General features: G+C 34.3%; 1 protein-coding gene across 1 annotated transcript in view; it reads right to left on the bottom strand.

The window, feature by feature from the left end:
• The window catches only part of LOC107453137 (projectin protein bent), a 307,623-nt gene that overhangs the window by 161,947 nt on the left and 126,575 nt on the right, over nt 1-19,101 (bottom strand). Inside the window, exons 42-52 of the mRNA XM_087164780.1 lie at nt 17,604-17,888; nt 15,813-16,112; nt 15,424-15,726; nt 14,520-14,644; nt 12,268-12,424; nt 11,021-11,320; nt 8,661-8,963; nt 6,491-6,772; nt 4,655-4,960; nt 3,255-3,557; nt 1,463-1,744 (exon numbers count right to left, since the gene is read on the bottom strand). Of these exons, the coding sequence (XP_087020906.1) occupies nt 1,463-1,744; nt 3,255-3,557; nt 4,655-4,960; nt 6,491-6,772; nt 8,661-8,963; nt 11,021-11,320; nt 12,268-12,424; nt 14,520-14,644; nt 15,424-15,726; nt 15,813-16,112; nt 17,604-17,888 (2,946 nt within the window). The remainder of the gene's footprint in view (nt 1-1,462; nt 1,745-3,254; nt 3,558-4,654; nt 4,961-6,490; nt 6,773-8,660; nt 8,964-11,020; nt 11,321-12,267; nt 12,425-14,519; nt 14,645-15,423; nt 15,727-15,812; nt 16,113-17,603; nt 17,889-19,101) is intronic.

The following is a 19,101-nucleotide window of genomic DNA, read 5'->3' as shown; positions in this document are numbered from 1 at the left end:
GTGGATGCGCCACGCCTAATGTTTACTCTCATAGTGAAAATTATATTTTAATTACATTACAATTCAAAAGACAAGGAAACTTCAGGACAATTTTCAAAGAATTTTTCAATGAATCGAGCAGCGTTTGCGTCTATGGGGAATGAAAACCACACAAACTTTCTTTTTCTTTATATATGAGCATTTTCAGACAATAAGACGCACATATTTTAATAATAAACCAGTTTTAAAAGTATCACGCAGTTCAAAAAATTAAAAAAAAATCGCAAATTGTCGTATTATTTTATATATTTAATATCTGCGCTGAAAATTGTTTGTTTCGGACTAAATTAAAGTTTATTAAATATATTCTAAGATTATTTCTAGTTATATATGAGTATTTTCAGACAATATGACGCACATATTATAATAATAAATTAGTTTTAAAAGTATCGCGCAGTTCAAAAAATTTAAAAAAAATCGCAAAGTGTCCGTATTTTTCATATTTCATATCTGCGCTGAAAATTGTGTGTTTCGGACAAAATTAAAGTTTATTAAATGTATTCTTAGATTATTTCTAGTTATATATGAGTATTTTCAGACAATATGACGCACATATTATAATAATAAATTAGTTTTAAAAGTATCGCGCAGTTCAAAAAATTTAAAAAAATAGCAAAGTGTCCGTATTTTTCATATTTCATATCTGCACTGAAAATTGTGTGTTTCGGACAAAATTAAAGTTTATTAAATGTATTCTTAGATTATTTCTAGTTATATATGAGTATTTTCAGACAATATGACGCACATATTATAATAATAAATTAGTTTTAAAAGTATCGCGCAGTTCAAAAAATTTAAAAAAAATAGCAAAGTGTCCGTATTTTTCATATTTCATATCTGCGCTGAAAATTGTGTGTTTCGGACAAAATTAAAGTTTATTAAATGTATTCTTAGATTATTTCTAGTTATATATGAGTATTTTCAGAAAATATGACGCACATATTATAATAATAAATTAGTTTTAAAAGTATCGCGCAGTTCAAAAAATTAAAAAAAAAATAGCAAAGTGTCCGTATTTTTCATATTTCATATCTGCACTGAAAATTGCGTGTTTCGGACAAAATGAAACTTTATCAAATCACAAATATTTGATAATTTCCTAACATTTCATAAATCGCTATCATGAAAAGCAAAGAGTTTGAAAGTTAGGAGAACAAATTCGTAAAAAGTGCTTTAGATTTTAATAAAAAAAAACTATTTCAAGTAAACCTGAATTCGTAATAACTGCTCATAATTAACCAAGTCAATTTTTTATTCAAAATCAATTTGAATATTGGTGATAATTAATTTCTCGAGCAAAGATCGGTGACTACATTTCGAAAGTAGTTTGTAGTCGCCACATTTAAACAAAAATAGTTGTAGTTAACTAAAATCGTAAAAAAGTTGTAGTTGCAGTTAACTACAAAGATAATGGAGATCATACCTAATACTGTTATTTCTACTTCCGCTTCGTCACTTCCTGAAGGATTGGTGGCGGTTATGATGTATTTTCCGGTATCCTTTCTCGTTGCTTTTGGCAAACAGAATTTAGTGTTATAGTCCACATTTGTTATATTATGCACATCTCCATCCTCGATGCGTCTCTGTCCGAAGTGCCACTGGATCTTCGGGGGTGGTTCACCAATTACGTCCACATCGAAGTTAACCATCTGTCCAGCTTTGACCACGATATCTTTGAGATTCGTTCTGTCAATTCGGGGTTTCACTGCAAAAATGAAATAACAAACGTTATTATTTTCTAAAAGGTGTTTTTCACCTAAGAAAAATCAAAAAAGTCATATTTTGAGTGCCTAAAACTTGAAGCAAAGATTTATTTCTTTACCCTTTGCATTCGAAGGTTCCTCCCTGGAACCATTAATTACCAACAACTGAATGATTTTTACACTTTAATGTTCAGAAACTACGATATTTAATGACTTCCATCTGTTATATTTTATTTTATTTTATAAACGTCGTTGAACAGTTGACCCAATTTTTGAGTTTACGACTACTGATGTTCAACTTCATAGTCTTGTAATTATTAATTCAATCCAGAAGACAAGGGGACTCCTGGATCAAGTATTGGGAGAAATTTTCCTTCGTTGAGAACTTTTAGATGGAACTGACCCACATTTGCGTTACATGGAGAGGAAGATCACGAGAACCTTCCACAGACTCTAAATCATGATTCGTCTGCCACTGATGATATTTTACGTCAGCACTGTGGTCTTTGCGAAAAGGGTGCGGAATTTGAATCGACCTGTTATCGCTAGGATCGAACCCGGGTCGCTTCATTGGAAGGCTCTATCCCAATATGTTATAAAATATTAATTAATGATTCGTTAAATACAGAGCAGTATCGACCATCAAATTAGTTGACATATAATTGCTTTTCGTCTACTTCTTCTTAACTTAGATTTATTATTTGTTTATATATTTTATATACTTTTGTTTACTGTTCCTGGCAACTTGGATGCATAATTAGTTTGTTTATGTTCCGTATGGCTTCGTGCCAGTCTTTGTGTTAAGTCTCTGTGTAGATATAAAGTGAAAGAATTGAGTCAGTCAATTAAGAGAATTGATACATGACTGGCTTAGCTTACTCTAAATAGAATGGAAAGAACACGCGCTAACGTCAACAAATGCCCGTTTCAACAACCAATCATTATCGAGATACCCACACTACGTCACTTGCAGGCATCACATTGTATCCGTTTTTGGAGAACTTCGAATGAAAATGGTAAAACTACATACAATACTAAAAAAAATTAACATATGGGTTTTTAAAGCCCCTTAAATAGGTTATAGATTTCAAAAAATGTAATTTACGGCTAGAGTTTTCTACCAAGATGAAAACTGCTAAAGGTCGTCAGGTTACCTAAGTAGAGGAGAAATGTCCTCTGCAGAGAATCAAAATTGTGATGTCTTCGGATCATCCTCAGGGATGTTTCCCAGACCATCGCCAATAGCCCAATGTGCAGCTCTAGTGCGACGTAAATAAAGTACCTACCCTTTATTTTGCAAGGTTAAGATTAACCCCTTACTGCTATTTTAATTTTAATTAGTTTATTTGTGGTTGTCAAATAAATGCGTTTTCTAAAAAACGAATGTTTCATCTATGCAGCTTGATTCGTTACAGCACGTTTTTCCATGCAATTCCAATGATGTGTTTTCATTCTCTCCTTGAATAAGGCCTGTATTTAAATCATAATGAACACTTTTGAATGGAAACTTACAGTTCTTTGGTTTGGATAGATGTGGAGCAGTCGATTGACTGGGTTCTCCAGGTCCTGCCTTATTCACAGCTCTCACTCTGAATTCGTATTTGTCTCCCTCATTTAATCCCGTTACTTTAGCTTTTGGAATGTTTCCTTCCACTTCTTTCACCGGTACCCAATCAGGACTGTACTTATCTTTCTTTTCAACAATGTATCCTGTAATGGGGGCTCCACCATCCCTCATGGGTGGTTCCCACTTAAGTTCCACGAAGTCTGTGTCATAGTCCTTGATTTCAGGTAGACCCGGTGCACCTGGTTCATCTGAAATACGAATTGGAAATATGAGATAAATAGTCTTTCGTAAAAAGTTAATCAGAATAATAGGTTAATATGAACTCCCCTTAATATTAACATACCTGCAAACTATTACGCATTTCGCGTGAAATTTAATTTTTATATTTAAAGTTGCACTAAAATGTTTGCTTGTTATTTTTTTCTTTACATCATTTATAATTTTAATTCAAAATAACTTTTTCGAGGATGATCCAGATATCAGTGGTTAGAGGTACTAAGTTACAACTGTTGCAAGTTTTTTAGTATTTTTGGAATGGGATAAGATTTAATGTATTTTTGGTTAACAACAATCTTAAAAAAATTCCATTTATACCGAATTAAAATACCAAGCTTTGACATGACTAGTTGAAAGGAGTGCAAGGGAGTTTTTAAATTTTGCCAAGCGGAAGCTTGAGAAAAAAAAAATTGCAAGTTATAATCCTCGTATCCTATAGCGGATGCATGAACTTTAAATTTATACTACTCAAATTCTCTGAAATATAAATTAAAGCTTTCAACAATTCAAATCCCGCTGTGGACTGAGCGTAAAGACACGGTTCCCAGGACAACACCAAAGTCAAACATCACTGGCTGCCGGTCAGTAAGCATGTGAATGAGCACTTTGATCAGCCTACGTAGGGACCGAGGGTGTGAGGTGCCTCATTAAACTGTTCTACCGTAAAGTGCTCGACTTCGAGCGCAGGTCGTCGGACTACCATAGTATCGGAGCCATCCCCTCTGCACAGGATCAAAATTGCGGTGGCGTGTCTTCGGATCATCCTCCGGAATGTTTCCCAGACCATCCCGGAGTCTTATAGTTTATTGTGCAGCTCTAGTGCGACGTAAATAAAGTACCTACCTTAGTTACAACTAACTGTAACAAGTGTTTTAGTATTTATGGAACGGAATAAGATTCAAGTACATTTGGCTACCAACAATCTTTAAAAAAATATATAATCCTTGTATCCTATAGTCGATGTATGAACTTTAAATTTAATCTACTCAAATTCTATAAATTATGAATCAGAACCTTCAACAAATCATCAATCCCTTTAAAATCAAGCAAAAGAACAAAAAGGAATTACCATATGGATTTTTAGCCAATGTCGCCCGTTCTGTCTCTAAAGGATCTGATTCTCCTTCGTCATTCACTGCCTTCACCCTAAACTGATATTTCTTTCCCGGGTCCAGGCCCGTAATGGGTGCCTCTGTCGTATCTTTGTCTGCTCTTCCAGCTGGTATCCACCTGCCTGTAGTGGGATCCATTCTTTCCAGGACGTATCCTGTAATGGGAGTGCCACCGTCGTCCTTCGGTTTGTTCCATTTCAGTTTACATCCTTCCGCGTGCACATCTGACACTTCGATGGGCCCTTCTGGCCTGGATGGCTTGTCTGAAATAATAGAGGACATTTTTAGACATAAATATAAAAATTAGAGAAAATAATAAAAGATAGCTATAGTTTCATGGGATTAAGCTCGGTGGATGAATGGTAGCGCTTCACGCTGTCGTGCCACAGGTCCTTGGTTCGATTGACTCAGCCTTTCATCCCTCCAGTGGGTCGATAGAATGAGTACCAAACATGCTTGGGAACTAAACACTGAGGCTTCCACGTACGGCTGAAGACCCAACCGGAATAACTGCTATTGCACCCAAGAGCCCAAAGGTCAAGAAAACTGCAGACCTTGGCCCTCGATGAGCTGTCGCTCTAATGAGTTTAGTTTAGTGTCATGGGATAAGTTTACTTTTAGTGAGATTTATAGTATATTTTATGAAAAAGTGACGCTACAATTTTTATCTTGCTAAGCAAACATTGTAAGGATTTCGTGGCAAGTTGGAAACAGGAAATGTTGCTTAGAAAATAATTGTTGATTTCGTAACAGAGTGTGAGGATTTAGAATTTAGAAAGTGTGCGGACTGAAACTTAGAAAGATGATTTCCTTTCTTTTAAATGCTTCTGGATCGCACCTTTTCCCTTCTCAAAACGTTCTGTTTCATTGGGGAACAAAGTGTAGTCACTTGGTGATAAAACTAGAATGCTTCCTTGAAACTATTACAAAAAAGAGAGGGTGGCGGTGCGGAGTATTATTTGTTTGAGTTTTATGCTCTCATTATATCGATGGGGTAATTTAAAATAACGCAACAGTCAGAGCTGGTTGTCTTTTAGCTTTCTTCTCCTTTTCTACAGTCTGCGTTATTGTGGCATCAGCTTCTCCCTTTAATCAATTTCACCCGAAGAGAACATGAAATTTGAGTCTTAATGCTTTCTTAAGGACACAAATACAGAGTTATAACAGTAGCAAACAAAAATATTCACAACGTTACCAAAATTGTCTTGACTGATTTGGTATTTATTCATTAACAATTTTGAAACTGATTTACGATTGATATAGGAAAAGGGTTTTTGTACCTCTAAAAAAAAGAGGCATAAATTTTGAGATTGCCACATAACGCTTTTGAGATTGCCCACATAATGCTTTCGAAATTGCCCACATAATGCTTTTGAGATTGCCCACACAATGCTTTTGAGATTCCACACACAATGCTTTTGAGATTGCCCACACAATGCTTTTGAGATTGCCCACACAATGCTTTCGAGATTGCCCACACAATGCTTTCGAGATTGCCCACACAATGCTTTCGAGATTGCCCACACAATGCTTTTGAGATTGCCCACACAATGCTTTCGAGATTGCCCACACAATGCTTTCGAGATTGCCCACACAATGCTTTTGAGATTGCCCACACAATGCTTTTGAGATTGTCCACATAATGCTAAATTATAGTTTGCTTGAAGTCAAGATTCGTGTTATTCGTGCATAAAACAAAATTTGAACCGTACCCGCCATATTCATATTTGTGTGCTGACTGATTTAAGAAGAATTGTGTGCCTACATTTTATACTCTTATAAGCAGAGCTTACCTAAGAATACGATTTCAACATCTTCTTCGTCCTTGCCCGAACTGTTTACTGCTGTTAATTTGTACTTTCCAGACTGTTTACGGACGCCATTTTTAATATTCAGGTGTGTCATGTACTCTTCGTTGTCCACTTTGATTGAGTCACCAATTTCTACTGGTTTTCCTCCAAAAGACCAGGTACATGTGGGTGGTGGTTCACCAATGACTTCGACATCCAATTTTACACTTTGTCCAGCTTTAACAACAATTTGTTGCAAATTGTCACGAACAATTTTAGGAGCAACTGTAAAAGATAAAAATTGTTTCATTTAAAACTATATTATAATTTTTAATATAACTAGGGGGCTGCCGCTCCCAAACCCCGATGATTGCATCACAATCGTTGTTGTTTCTTGGAATAAAACAGTTGAAATCATTCAACTATGTACAAAATTGTCCGACGTCCGAATATTTCCCGTATGATACCGTTAAGATCTATTATTGGACATAAATACTTTTTCAAAGTAATCATTTTTTTTTAAAAATAACATTTAAAGTATATTATTATAAAAAATTTGGTGAGTGCTCAACTGTAATTTAGTATGTTTGCTTACCAAGCGGACGGACGTATATTTTAAATACAAGTTTTGCATGCACTTTGTTCAGGAAGCTGAAAGTTAAGTTCTAAATCAAATTCTTTATAGATTACGACGTTCGACCGTTCGTTTTCTATTTATTTTATCAAATGGTACCATTAGAAAAAAGTATATGAGCCAAGAGAAGTGATGGTGTTATAAAAAAAGTAAACAAATGCATGATTTGTGGCACTGCTCTGAAAGACCGTAAATTGTTTATTAGAAATTTTTATCTTACATTTATATTTTAAACTCACCTCACTATTTATCAATATTCTAATATTTTTAAAAAGTATTGTTGGGCTACTCATTCATTAGACAACAAAGCTTTTTCTAATTTTTTCAGAAACTTGGTTCTGCAAAACATTTACTTCAATTAATAATCTGTTTTATGGAATGATTTGACAAAGATAATGAAGATTAGACCCAATACGATAATAACTAATTAGATACCTTTCATTGTAGACCCATGTTAAAAAATATAGGTCAAGGTCATTTTGGAAACGGTTCTGTAACTCACAATTCATTAAAAAAAACTGCAATAGCATTTAAAATACCAGGAACGAGTTTTAATCCTTAGTGTGGATTGAAATCCTATCAGTGTAATAGGATTTGATGACTTTTGTTAACTTGTTTGAGTTGCAGGCTTTAATTTTTTGAAAACTGACTCACACGATTTATCATATCTCTACACTGTCATGCTGAAATATGCTTAACATTTTAGTAACATGGGGGAGATTCATGAATCTAGTAGGAAGAAAATATTAAACTTTTTTCTGTGTCCAGCGAAGATATATGTAGTGCCACAATAAGCATTGCATATTTCTTATCTTTTAAATTTAATTTAATTTCTTAAACTTATTTTTGTAATCATTATTAATCGAATTATATTTCAGTTAAATCAGTTGGTTAAATTTTTATAAAAAGCGAACATAGAATATTTTATTCTTTTCTTATCCATCAACTTTTTATTTCAATACTAATGTTGTCTCATTCATTCACTGCCGCGCCTAATCGAAAACAAAAATCTATTTACAACTCTTTGTTCTTTATTTCTTAACACAAATATGTTTCAGCAGTTACATGGTTATACTAATTCTCACAGCCTTGTTGGTGATTGCCAAAGTATTTTCAAACCTAATATTGATTATGGGGGTTCGGTTTTATTTTTGGCTAAGCTATCTTTCGATAAATTACCAATCTTGGATCTCTTTCCATACTCCTAACTGTCCGTTGGAAACAATTCAATCACTTTTTAATTTGACTTTTGATTAGGCTGGTCATGGGGAATTTTTCTCCCATGGCCAGTCCTTATTAATATTATTATGCAAAATTTTTTTAACTTAGAAAGTTTTATGGATAAAATTATAATTTGCATCTCGAGCTCTACAAATACTACTAAATATAAGTTTTATTGTAATTATGATCCAGTTTTCTTCTTCAACTGTCATTTTCATCACAATCTTCAATTAATCAATTATACCATACAACTTCCAACCACACCTAATGCACATTTAAAGGTATTGTTTAAAATACATCGAGAAAGAAAGTACTTACGGTATCTAGGCTTAGAAGTATGAGATTTAGTGGGCTCACTGGGTTCACCGGGTCCGGCTTTGTTGACGGCCTTCACTCTAAACTGATAATTGTTGCCATACTGCAATCCCTCCACCTTTGCCTCCGGTTTGGGACTGCTGGTTGTGAGGCAAGGCTCCCAACCAGATCCGTAACGCTCCTTCTTTTCAACGATATAACCAGTGATGGGAGCTCCCCCATCATTCTTGGGTGGAGTCCACTTGAGATCCACGTGATTCTCGTCCCAGTCAACAATGTCTGGAGTACCGGGTGCACCTGGTTCGTCTGCAATAGAACATGAAATACACCGATGCGATATGTGTCTTGTGCTTTGACGAAAATGGATATTTAAAACCGCTTTCCTTATCTATTATTTTTAATAACAAATGCACAAAATCAACATATTTTTTTTATTTTATTAATAAATACAGGGAACTGAAACAAAACATAATGCACACGTTTTAAGCTGAGGTTTGAATTTGTAAGAAATATTTAATTTAAAAATCAGTTTACTATCCCGAGTTATTTCGGGCAAATGAAAAAAGTTGAGTATTAGTCTTTGTATGACAATTCTAAAACAAGGGACAACATAAAGTGATACTTTTCAAACTTCAGTGAAGGAATACATCATTTTTTTTACTCTTATTGCTGTGTAAATTCAGCAACCTTCGTATGTACAATCGCACATAACACGTGTGCAGTCCCACAGCAAAGCTCCTAAATAAAACTTGGCACACTTTCAATCACACATTTTTTGTTTCCGAACGAGTAAAAACGTGATAAAACAAAACGTACTGACACATTCAGGATAAGCCCGAGTATTCTCGGGATGACGAATATTTGCAATATAATACGTACCCGAGTTGACTCGGGATACTCAGGGAAGAATTTGAAATTAATCTTTTCCCTACGTTGATTAGAGTGATAAGAGCCATTCTGGTCCATTTATTGTACCAAGCAAAAACAGTTAACGGAATTTTCTACTATAATGACAAAACCATTTTGTGATAATTGTGCAAGTAAATATTTTGTCAAATTTAGGAATCTTTTACCTACACCCGCTTGAGGGTCCATCTGCACATAGATTAACTCAAGAGTACATTCTCAGTTAAGAATAGAACCTTTTCAAAGACCTAGTGCAAAAGCTTTTAAAATCAAATTAAAATATATTTGGGAACTGTCAGAATGAAGATGAAGAAGTTTAGTCAAATTCTTCGTTTGAAAACCGGTTTTTTAGTCAAAATTCATATGATTTCTTGGGGGGGGCGAAATGAATAAGTAAATAGTAAAAAAAAAAACGAAAAGTAGCTGAAAAATTACAGACTCGCCAAATATAAGAGCTAAACATGCGAGAGTGCATTAAACAACTGTATTAAACACAATAATTTAATGAGTATTATACCGTAGCATACCTGAAACACATTAACCTATTTTTAAGGGAGTATTTTTGACAACAATTTTAAACATTAATCAAATGGGCATACTATAAAAAATAAGAAAGTAAAAATAAGAATCTGCATGCATAGTACCGCAACGTACATGGAATACATTAATATAACGTATATCATTCCACAAAATATAAGAAACGCATTAATGTAACAAGCGTGATACTGTAACACGTATGAGATACATTAATGTAATGTATAGTTGTACGTCAATTGCATACAACAAACATATTAAGTGTTATACATAACACATGATTGAGGATTAGTACCCAAGACAAAATTTTTGATGGTTGCATCAAAAGATTTTTTAGGCTTCTGATGGTTTCAGTGCTATTCATGATGGTCCAACATCATTTGATGGTCATCATCATCCAATACTTACCATTATGTGTTCAGGATTTTTGATATGCCAACAAACTTCCAACATTCCATGAAGAAAAATGCTAGTTTAATACTATGATTGTTAACCATTAAGAGAAGTTTGATTCTCATGGACCTTGATGGCTTGATGGAAATTTTTGTTAGTTCAGCAGGAAAATACCATCAAAACAATTTGGTTTTTTTTATGTTGGTTCATCATAGTTCAGTCCTAATACCTACATTTTCATGATGGTGGTTCATGATCATTTCAACATTTGACTTCTAAGAAACTATGATGGAAATTTCTGACGGTTCAACATGAACAAACCATCAAAACAAGTTGCCATTCTTATGTTGGACCATCATAAATCCGTCCGAATACCTACATTGGGGTAATGGTTACTTATGTTGTTATTATTGATGGTTACCATCAAGATTACGTTAATCCATCAATGGAAAACCATCAAAAGTATCAAATTGGATATCAACGTGTTTATGATACTGTAGCAGAGTTCATAAAACATATTGAAGCCATACCGTATGGGTTCTTTGCAAGCGTAGCTCTGTCAGTCACTAAAGGCTCCGATTCTCCTTCGGGATTTATCGCTTTCACACGGAACTGGTATTCCCTTCCTGGAGTCAGTCCTGTGATGTCCATCTCTGGAACGTCTGTTTTCCCTACAGGCACCCAGTTTCCGGTCGACGTGTCAAGTTTTTCTACGGCATATCCAGCTATGGGTTTGCCGCCGTCATCCTCAGGTTTGGACCATTTCAACTTGCAACCCTTGGCTGTGACGTCACTCACCTTTAGTGGACCCGTCGGTCTGCTGGGAGCAGCTGAAATATAATTGAACTCATTAACCAAATTCGTAAATGAACAAGCGAACTGAGGTACAAAAATTCCTAGTTAGAACCTTAGATGAAATTTCAATGTTCATTGTGGAGACATTAAGCACCTCTATCTACCGTTTATGACTGTGTTCTGCATTAACTGAGTAAACGATCTTTTAAGAATGAGTGTCGAGAGCAGGCACAATTAGTTTAATTATTAGATATAAATCGTACACCAGGAGTCGGCACTTTGCTCCGCCTTCATCACATGGTGCCCAACGATACTATTTCGCTATTTTTGGGAGAAGGATGCGAACCATCCTGAAAAGGGTCGCTATTTGGCAATCGTATGACAAAAATAATTATTTTGCAATCTTTATGTGCATTTTTTTCAACATTAAATATTTCATAAATTTGATGATATTTCTCTCTTTTGATTGCATAGTTTTTCCTCTTTGAGACATTTTGTTGGGATAAACAGCAGTTTTTCAATTTAAAATATATATTTAATAAGCTTGAGAAACGAAAGGTATAATAGCAGATGATAAAGCGTGACCAAAAAAAATTCACTGTGTTTGGGGAGCATTAAGGGTTGTCTCAATTTCAAGAGCGGAGATATCTCTCCTCTTTATTCCCGCGTTGAAATGAACTCTGCGTCAGAAGAGGTAGAGCCAAGTGCCAACTCCTGGTGAACCAACTATAGTTAATAGATTGTTACTTTAAATAAAAATAGAAAATTTAAACTACGCATAAATATATTTTACTACCGTTTTTGTAACTCTCAAAGATATGAAATAAAAGAAAAATAGTAGAAAAATAAGTTTTTTTAATCAAAAGTTTCACCTATTTACTTCTGATTAATCTTTAAACATATTGCGTTATATTTTTTGAAATTCTTCATAATGCAATAAAGCACTCCCTAGTTTATAAATTAATGCAATAGAATATGTTACCTAAAACGACAAATTCAACTTGAGCCTCGTCTTTTCCTACTTCGTTTTCAGCGTGTATTGTGTAAAGGCCAGTATCCTTCCTTTGTGCATCATTAATTGTGATTCTGGTCTTGTAGTCTTCACCCGTTACTTCGATGTTGTCGGCAGTTTTTACAACCTGTGTGGAAGAAAATATTCAGTTAATGAATAGGCAAACATGCATAAAACAAAATTTATTACACATGAATAAACTTCTAACTTGTGCAGAATTTTATTTAACGTTACTGTGAATGACCGAAATTGTTGGTTGTTGACTATTCCACTGGTGAATGTTGACAATCACATAGTTGCTTTGGTAAATGTCCGAAATATATACTAGGTCTAGTTAAGTGCCACTGCTCGATATACATTTGCCCGGTATGCCCTACATCGATGTTTTTTAAGGTCAAGTGTCACTGCCCATTAAACCGGTACTCCGAAAATTAATGTTTCTCTCAGCAGATACTAAAATATCAAATAACTATGATAATATCAACGTATAAATTAATATAACAAATATTTCGAACGTTCACCAAAGCTACTCTGTTGACATTCACCGGTGAAAGTCGACATTCTCTTTATTTAGGTCATTCACAGCAACATATATAAGAAGCAGTCGATATGGCAGAACCTTAAGTTTAAAAGTAAGAGAAACAAGTCGTTAACTGATGGTTTGCAAAGTAAAAACATAAAAAATTACTATAATTAAATTTATTTGCGTTGCACTGATTGGAAAACTTCGGAACTCCAACTAGTCCCGTAATATTTTTACTAACACCACAAATATCTAACAACATCTTCAACTACTAGAACAGTTTTTGTATGAGCATTGTGATCAGTTGAGGCTATTGAACACTATGCGAAAGTCATTATCTTGATTCATCTGACTTCTAATATTGAATGTGACGTGGCCCATTTTGGATCAGTTGTCCAATTTTTCTCCAGTGATAAAAAGAAGCAAAATATTTATTTTACTTTTCCCAAACTTTACAGCTTAAATCGCCCTACAATATCCCAAGTTTAATTCAGCAATCACGTCATTTATTTGATTACAACAGCATTATATGCTAAAAAGCCAGTTATGTAGGATGTTGTCTACCACATTTAACTTTCATTCTAATTTTTGTCCAGTAGGAAGTAAATAGAATGGGAGCATGGTGCGGAGATCGTGCAATCTTATTAGAAGTGCTAAAGGGATAAATATTCCAATTTACGTTTTATTCAAATCGAATAACCTAGCTTTAAAATTTATACTCTCTCTCTCTCTCTCGAGTAAGAAATTATAAATATTGCGCTAATGTAATGTGTAAAGGTTTATCATAATTATAAACGGCCTCCCAGGTGGCCGAGTGGATTGCGCGCCTGATTGTGATGCCAATGGCTGTGGATTCGAACCCTGTGAAAGGGTATCTGTGGCAATGTAGCGTGGGTAATGTTGCTCGCCTCCGTGATCTTAGTTCACAGGTGTCCATCGGGCAACGATAAATGAGTATCACTTTCGGCATCTTCCAACATAAAGAACAAATGTTCAGTCTCTGCCGTTATTAAAAAAATAATACATAAATAAATACGAACGCCTTTATTTCTTATGTATCATCTTACAATTAGCAACATTCATAAATTTCCGACATCGTTTAAACCTTGGCGCTCACAATTTTAGTAACTGAACTCGAAGATTGTTCATTTCCGTTTTTTATTCATATTTATCCTCTCATATTATTGAAGGCATTAAAATACGTCATCCTAAAACCTTGGAGTTCAGCCACTATTGAAAGCAATGCTTAGTCACCATTAAAATCATTGACTTGCATTCAGTTTTGCTGCTGTAGAGATAATCAGAATACACTGGTTTTGCACTATTTAAAATAAATACGTCCCGCAGTGTACTGATCGTTAAGACAAGTTTCCCAGCAGATTACCGAAGTCACTGGCTCTTGTCAGGTCAGTGTGCGGGTGGATGACCACTTGGAGCAGTCTGCGTTAGAACCGAGGGTGTGCGGTATAGGTCCACATTAAACTGCTGTTCTAGCGTAAAGTGCTCAACTCAAGAAGGTCGTTGGGCTATCGAAAGCAGGAGCGCTATCACCTCAGAAGAGGATTAAAATTGTGATGGTATGTCTTCGAATCATCCTCAGGGATCGCCGTTAGTAGCCTATTGTGCAAGCTCTAGTGTGACGTAAATGAACTACATTAACAATTAAAATAAGTACTGTTGTTGCTAATAATATTCTTACCTTATCCTTCAGTTTCCAGGTAATGGTGGGGGGAGGTTCTCCTCTCACATTCACTTCCAGTTTTATTACCTTTCCTTTCTTCACTGTTATGGTATCCAGGTTGCTGCGATCTATGTATGGCTTCACTACACAAGAAAAATATTTTTGCTTTCAATATATTTTTATGATATGTTTAAGCATTAATTTACATGTAATACATTAAGAGTTAATATAAAGATGACAAAAACAACAGCTCTTTGGACTATATCTAATTCAATCGAAGCAAAGAAAGTTCCGTGACATGAAAAACCGTCCAACTTCGTGAATAAACTTCAGTTTCTTAAATAAACTGGTTTCGATAGTTTTATTCGCTGCCGATGATCAATTTGTGTCTTTATTTTTAGTTATGTCATTAAATCTTTGTAAATTAGTTTTTATGATTCGGGGTTATTCGGCGTCCATTTTTAACTTCGAATCATATTTTAAAATTGTCATAATAATTTTTTCTGAAACAAATTGCGAGACTTTTTGTCAACCTCTGCTGCAGGTCATACAACCGGACTTAAGGGTCAAGTTCCACCGTTTAAGAAACTCTGCATCATACAGTGAGTAACAGTATTAAGACAGAGATGAAACCAAATTCAACATTTTTAAAAGGAGGCAATGATTCTCGAAGCGTACAGAAAATAAATTACCAACTTAACTAAACGCTTCCTGACAAAAATAATGGGCTTACCTTACTAAGTAAAATCACTAGGCTAATGATGTTCGTAATCGATAAGTTTTATATTAGAAAGGGAATTTAAAATAGTCTTACGTCTTCGGTGCTTCGAGTTAATGAGGTTACCTTACTAAGTAAAATCACTAGGCTGATGATCGTAATAGATAAGTTTTATATTAGAAAGGATTTTTAAAATGAACTTACGTCTTCGGTGCTTCACAAGGTGCATCTTTGTGGCGTCACTAGGTTCACTAGGACCGGCTTTGTTGACAGCTATGACCCTGAACTGGTATTCCTGTCTTTCTTTCAAATCGGCCACATCTGTCTGCAATTTGTCTCCCGGCACCTCGAGTGCCTTCTCCCAGTCCGGACTGGTCTTCAGTTTCTTCTCAATGATGTATTTGGTGATGGGTGCACCGCCATCGGACTTGGGCTTGTCCCACTTCAAGTCCACTTTGATGTTGTCGTAATCGACGATTTGTGGAGTGCCAGGCTTACCCGGCTCATCTGAGAAATTGAAAATAAAAAGCATTATTTTTTGTCAACGCATTAAAAACAAGCATTACATGCTTCTAACACATGGTGTTTCATACCGTAGGGGTTCTTAGCAACGATTGGTTCCAGAGTCTCTAGCGGTTCAGACTCGCCTTCATCGTTCACTGCAACCACGCGGAAGAGATACTCTTTACCTGGCGTCAGTCCCGTCACGTCGAACTCCGGCTGGTCAGTCTTTCCACATCTTGTCCATCGACCGGTGTCTTTGTCCAGTTTCTCTATTTCATACTGCTTAATGGGCAACCCGCCATCGTCTTTGGGCTTGCTCCATTTCAACTTGCAGCCTTCTTTGTGAACATCCGACACTTTTAGTGGTCCTTCTGGTTTGGTAGGTGTGCCTATCAAAAATCACATTGTTTAGATTTTATATTGACTCAATGTTTTTGTAATGGTATGTATCTCTAATTGACAATGGTTGACAATTTTGGATCAAACATTACAGATATGTAATGGAATGTTAAACTTACGTAAATGCTTTATAATTAAAAGGTAAGAAATGCCTTGTAAGCAAATATTTACAGATCTATAACTGTATTGTATTCAAGTGTTACATACGCAGTAATTACTGTCAAATAATACATTGTTATACACATGCGAATGTTGTAAAAAATAATTACCTTTACTCGTTTCATGAGAAAATTTTTAATTTAAATCATTAAAAATTAATAAAATTAAATTTAACTTTCAAAATTTCGTAAAATTTTTGCAATAATTTTATGTTTAACATTAGATGAAAGTTAGGAAAAGTATTTTATATATTTTTAATTTTGAAATTTTTTTAAAATGAGTACTAGATTAAAATTTTTTTAATAGTTATTGGTTTAGAAAATCAATTTTCTGATTTAATTACTTCATGTTCCACCCAGTTCAAAAATCGAAAATTAGATCAAATTCTAAGTATCAGAAATATATCGAAATTCTTATTAAGAAACCTTAAAAATTTATAAATTTTAAATGGAATTTTAAAAATTAGTCGCAAAGATAAAAAATTTATAAATAAAATACTTTTGATGGAATTTAAAGATTAAATAATAATTCCATTAATTTATGCATTTTAGCTCAATTACCAGATAGTAGTCAGGTTTAAGTACCTTCACTCGCAGACTTTACTATAAACCCATTTTGCTCGCTCACTAATAACCAGAGTTAATAGTTACCATAAATAATTCTGGCAAAATCTATAATGTTCAGTGTGAAAATTTTGGATTCGGAAATTTCATTCATTAATTTCTTGTTGAGCAACAAAAAGCATAACTTAAAATTTTTTTTCCTGAACATAAAGGGAAAATTTACAATTTAACTAGCAACTTCAACAGAACAAACTGATGAAAAGAATTTATCAATATTAAACATTTCATTGATGCATCGATTGAGGAGAACTCCATAAAAATAAGAAACAATACCTGTATTGATTGCCAAATACAAAGAAAAGAACAACAAAAAAAATGGAACAATAACGCCTTGATAGACTAACTTACAGGCTATCACTTTACTTTAAACGAAAAAGTAATTTTTTTTTAATGCAAGGAAAACTCAATCTTAGCTCTCTCTTGCTACTTGTTAATTATTGCACATTCGAATTTTGTTGTAATACGATAAAGCATTTTGGGATCATTGATTTGAATATATGTTTTTTTGTTTTTATACATCAATCTATTGAAAAGCTATTGGTGATCTATTGGTAAAGCGAGCAAAGGTCCTCTATTATTAAAAAAAAATCAAAATTTTCATTTGACTTTGACCTATGAAGAAACTTTGGCATCTTTCAGTTTCCAATATATTTGGCATATTTTGGCAGTTTCTTGGCAAGAATCCCCTAAATGACTTACCTAATACTGTGACATCTACTGTTACGCTGTCTTTCCCAGAAGCGTTAGTAGCGGTGATAACATATTTCCCCGACTGTTTTCTTGTTAATTTATTAAGATAAAGATCAGAATGATAGTCTCTGTTATCTATTTTGATGTTGTCGTTATTAGTTAGCTTGATATCATCACCAAATGTCCACGTCACTTTGGGGGGCGGTTCACCACGGATGTCCACTTCAAACTTGTGGGACCTTCCCACCTTCAGAACCACATTATTCAAATTCGTTCGATCAATGTACGGTTTCACTGCAAAAAAAGAGAGAAATATTAGCTTCAGTTGTTTATTTCAATAAGAAAGTTTAGCTATAAAAATTAGGATTTTTATTGCAAGAAGTTAAACATTTTAATGTGATAATATATCAAATATATTATTATAATAGAGGTTAAAATAAACAAATTATCCCCAAAACCAAATTTTCTGAAACGCAACGACCTTATAGCTAAAATTAAAAATTTATAGCACGAGATTATATCCACAATATTACTTTAAGTTAAAAGATAACTTTTCGAAATAAAAATTCAAGACATGAAGTTATGTTTTTGTATTATTATCTTAATAAGTAGATGAAAAGAACGGATTTTATACTCACTCTTCAAGATATAATGACTTAAAAGTTAAAAATTACATGGGGTTACATATCCGCGTTACCGTCGTAGTAAAATCCTAGTAAAATTAGTAAATCGTCAACAAATGTAAGCTTTTCGAGGTACATCCGATTATACATTCCCTGTCCAAATTATTCGATTCTATGTAAAATCTTAATATACTATACAGCTTTATTGTTTTTACGAGACTAAAACCAGTTTGCACTTGCTTACGTTCTTGTATCAATTGATTACATAAGACGATATACAATATAAATTCGGTGATTGGATAAATCAGGTAATATGTTATGTAAATATGGAATATTTATTATATCAGGCATTATATGTATTAGTGTATTATAATCATTAGACCAGATTATTAGACTCACTTTTAATAATGACATGATTTGCACGAGTTTATAGGCAACACTTTTTATATTTAGACATACATGTAATGGGTTTTTGTTCGGGAGATTTTTTTATGTAGTTCCCTATTTGTATTTATTTTCAACGTATTGTATTACACTGTTAACCCATTGACGCATGAACGTAAACAAGTGCAAACCGGTTTCAGCCGTGTAAAAAGAATGATGCTGTATAGTATCACCTGACAATCAAGATTTACCTAGAGTCTTATTGTACGTCTAATAGTTTGCCCAGGGACTACATAGGTGGAATATCACTTGAATAAAAAGTTGAAATAAATACGAGGGTTGTCCATAAAATAAGGTTCCCAAGGAGCTGCGGATGCTAGGAACGCTGTTAAGCGGGATTTGTTGAGACTGGCGTGTAACTTAGCTCCCTTTGCCCCAGTTCCCGCCCCGGCGAGGTATCTACAACGTTAATTCGTGTCTTGGTAGCCGTGAAAGATAAA

This window comes from Parasteatoda tepidariorum, chromosome 5 (genome assembly GCF_982258835.1).
Source record: "Parasteatoda tepidariorum strain Cologne lab strain chromosome 5, Ptep-v5.0, whole genome shotgun sequence".
Taxonomy (NCBI): domain Eukaryota; kingdom Metazoa; phylum Arthropoda; class Arachnida; order Araneae; family Theridiidae; genus Parasteatoda; species Parasteatoda tepidariorum.
This window is presented reverse-complemented; position numbering and strand designations above follow the sequence as displayed.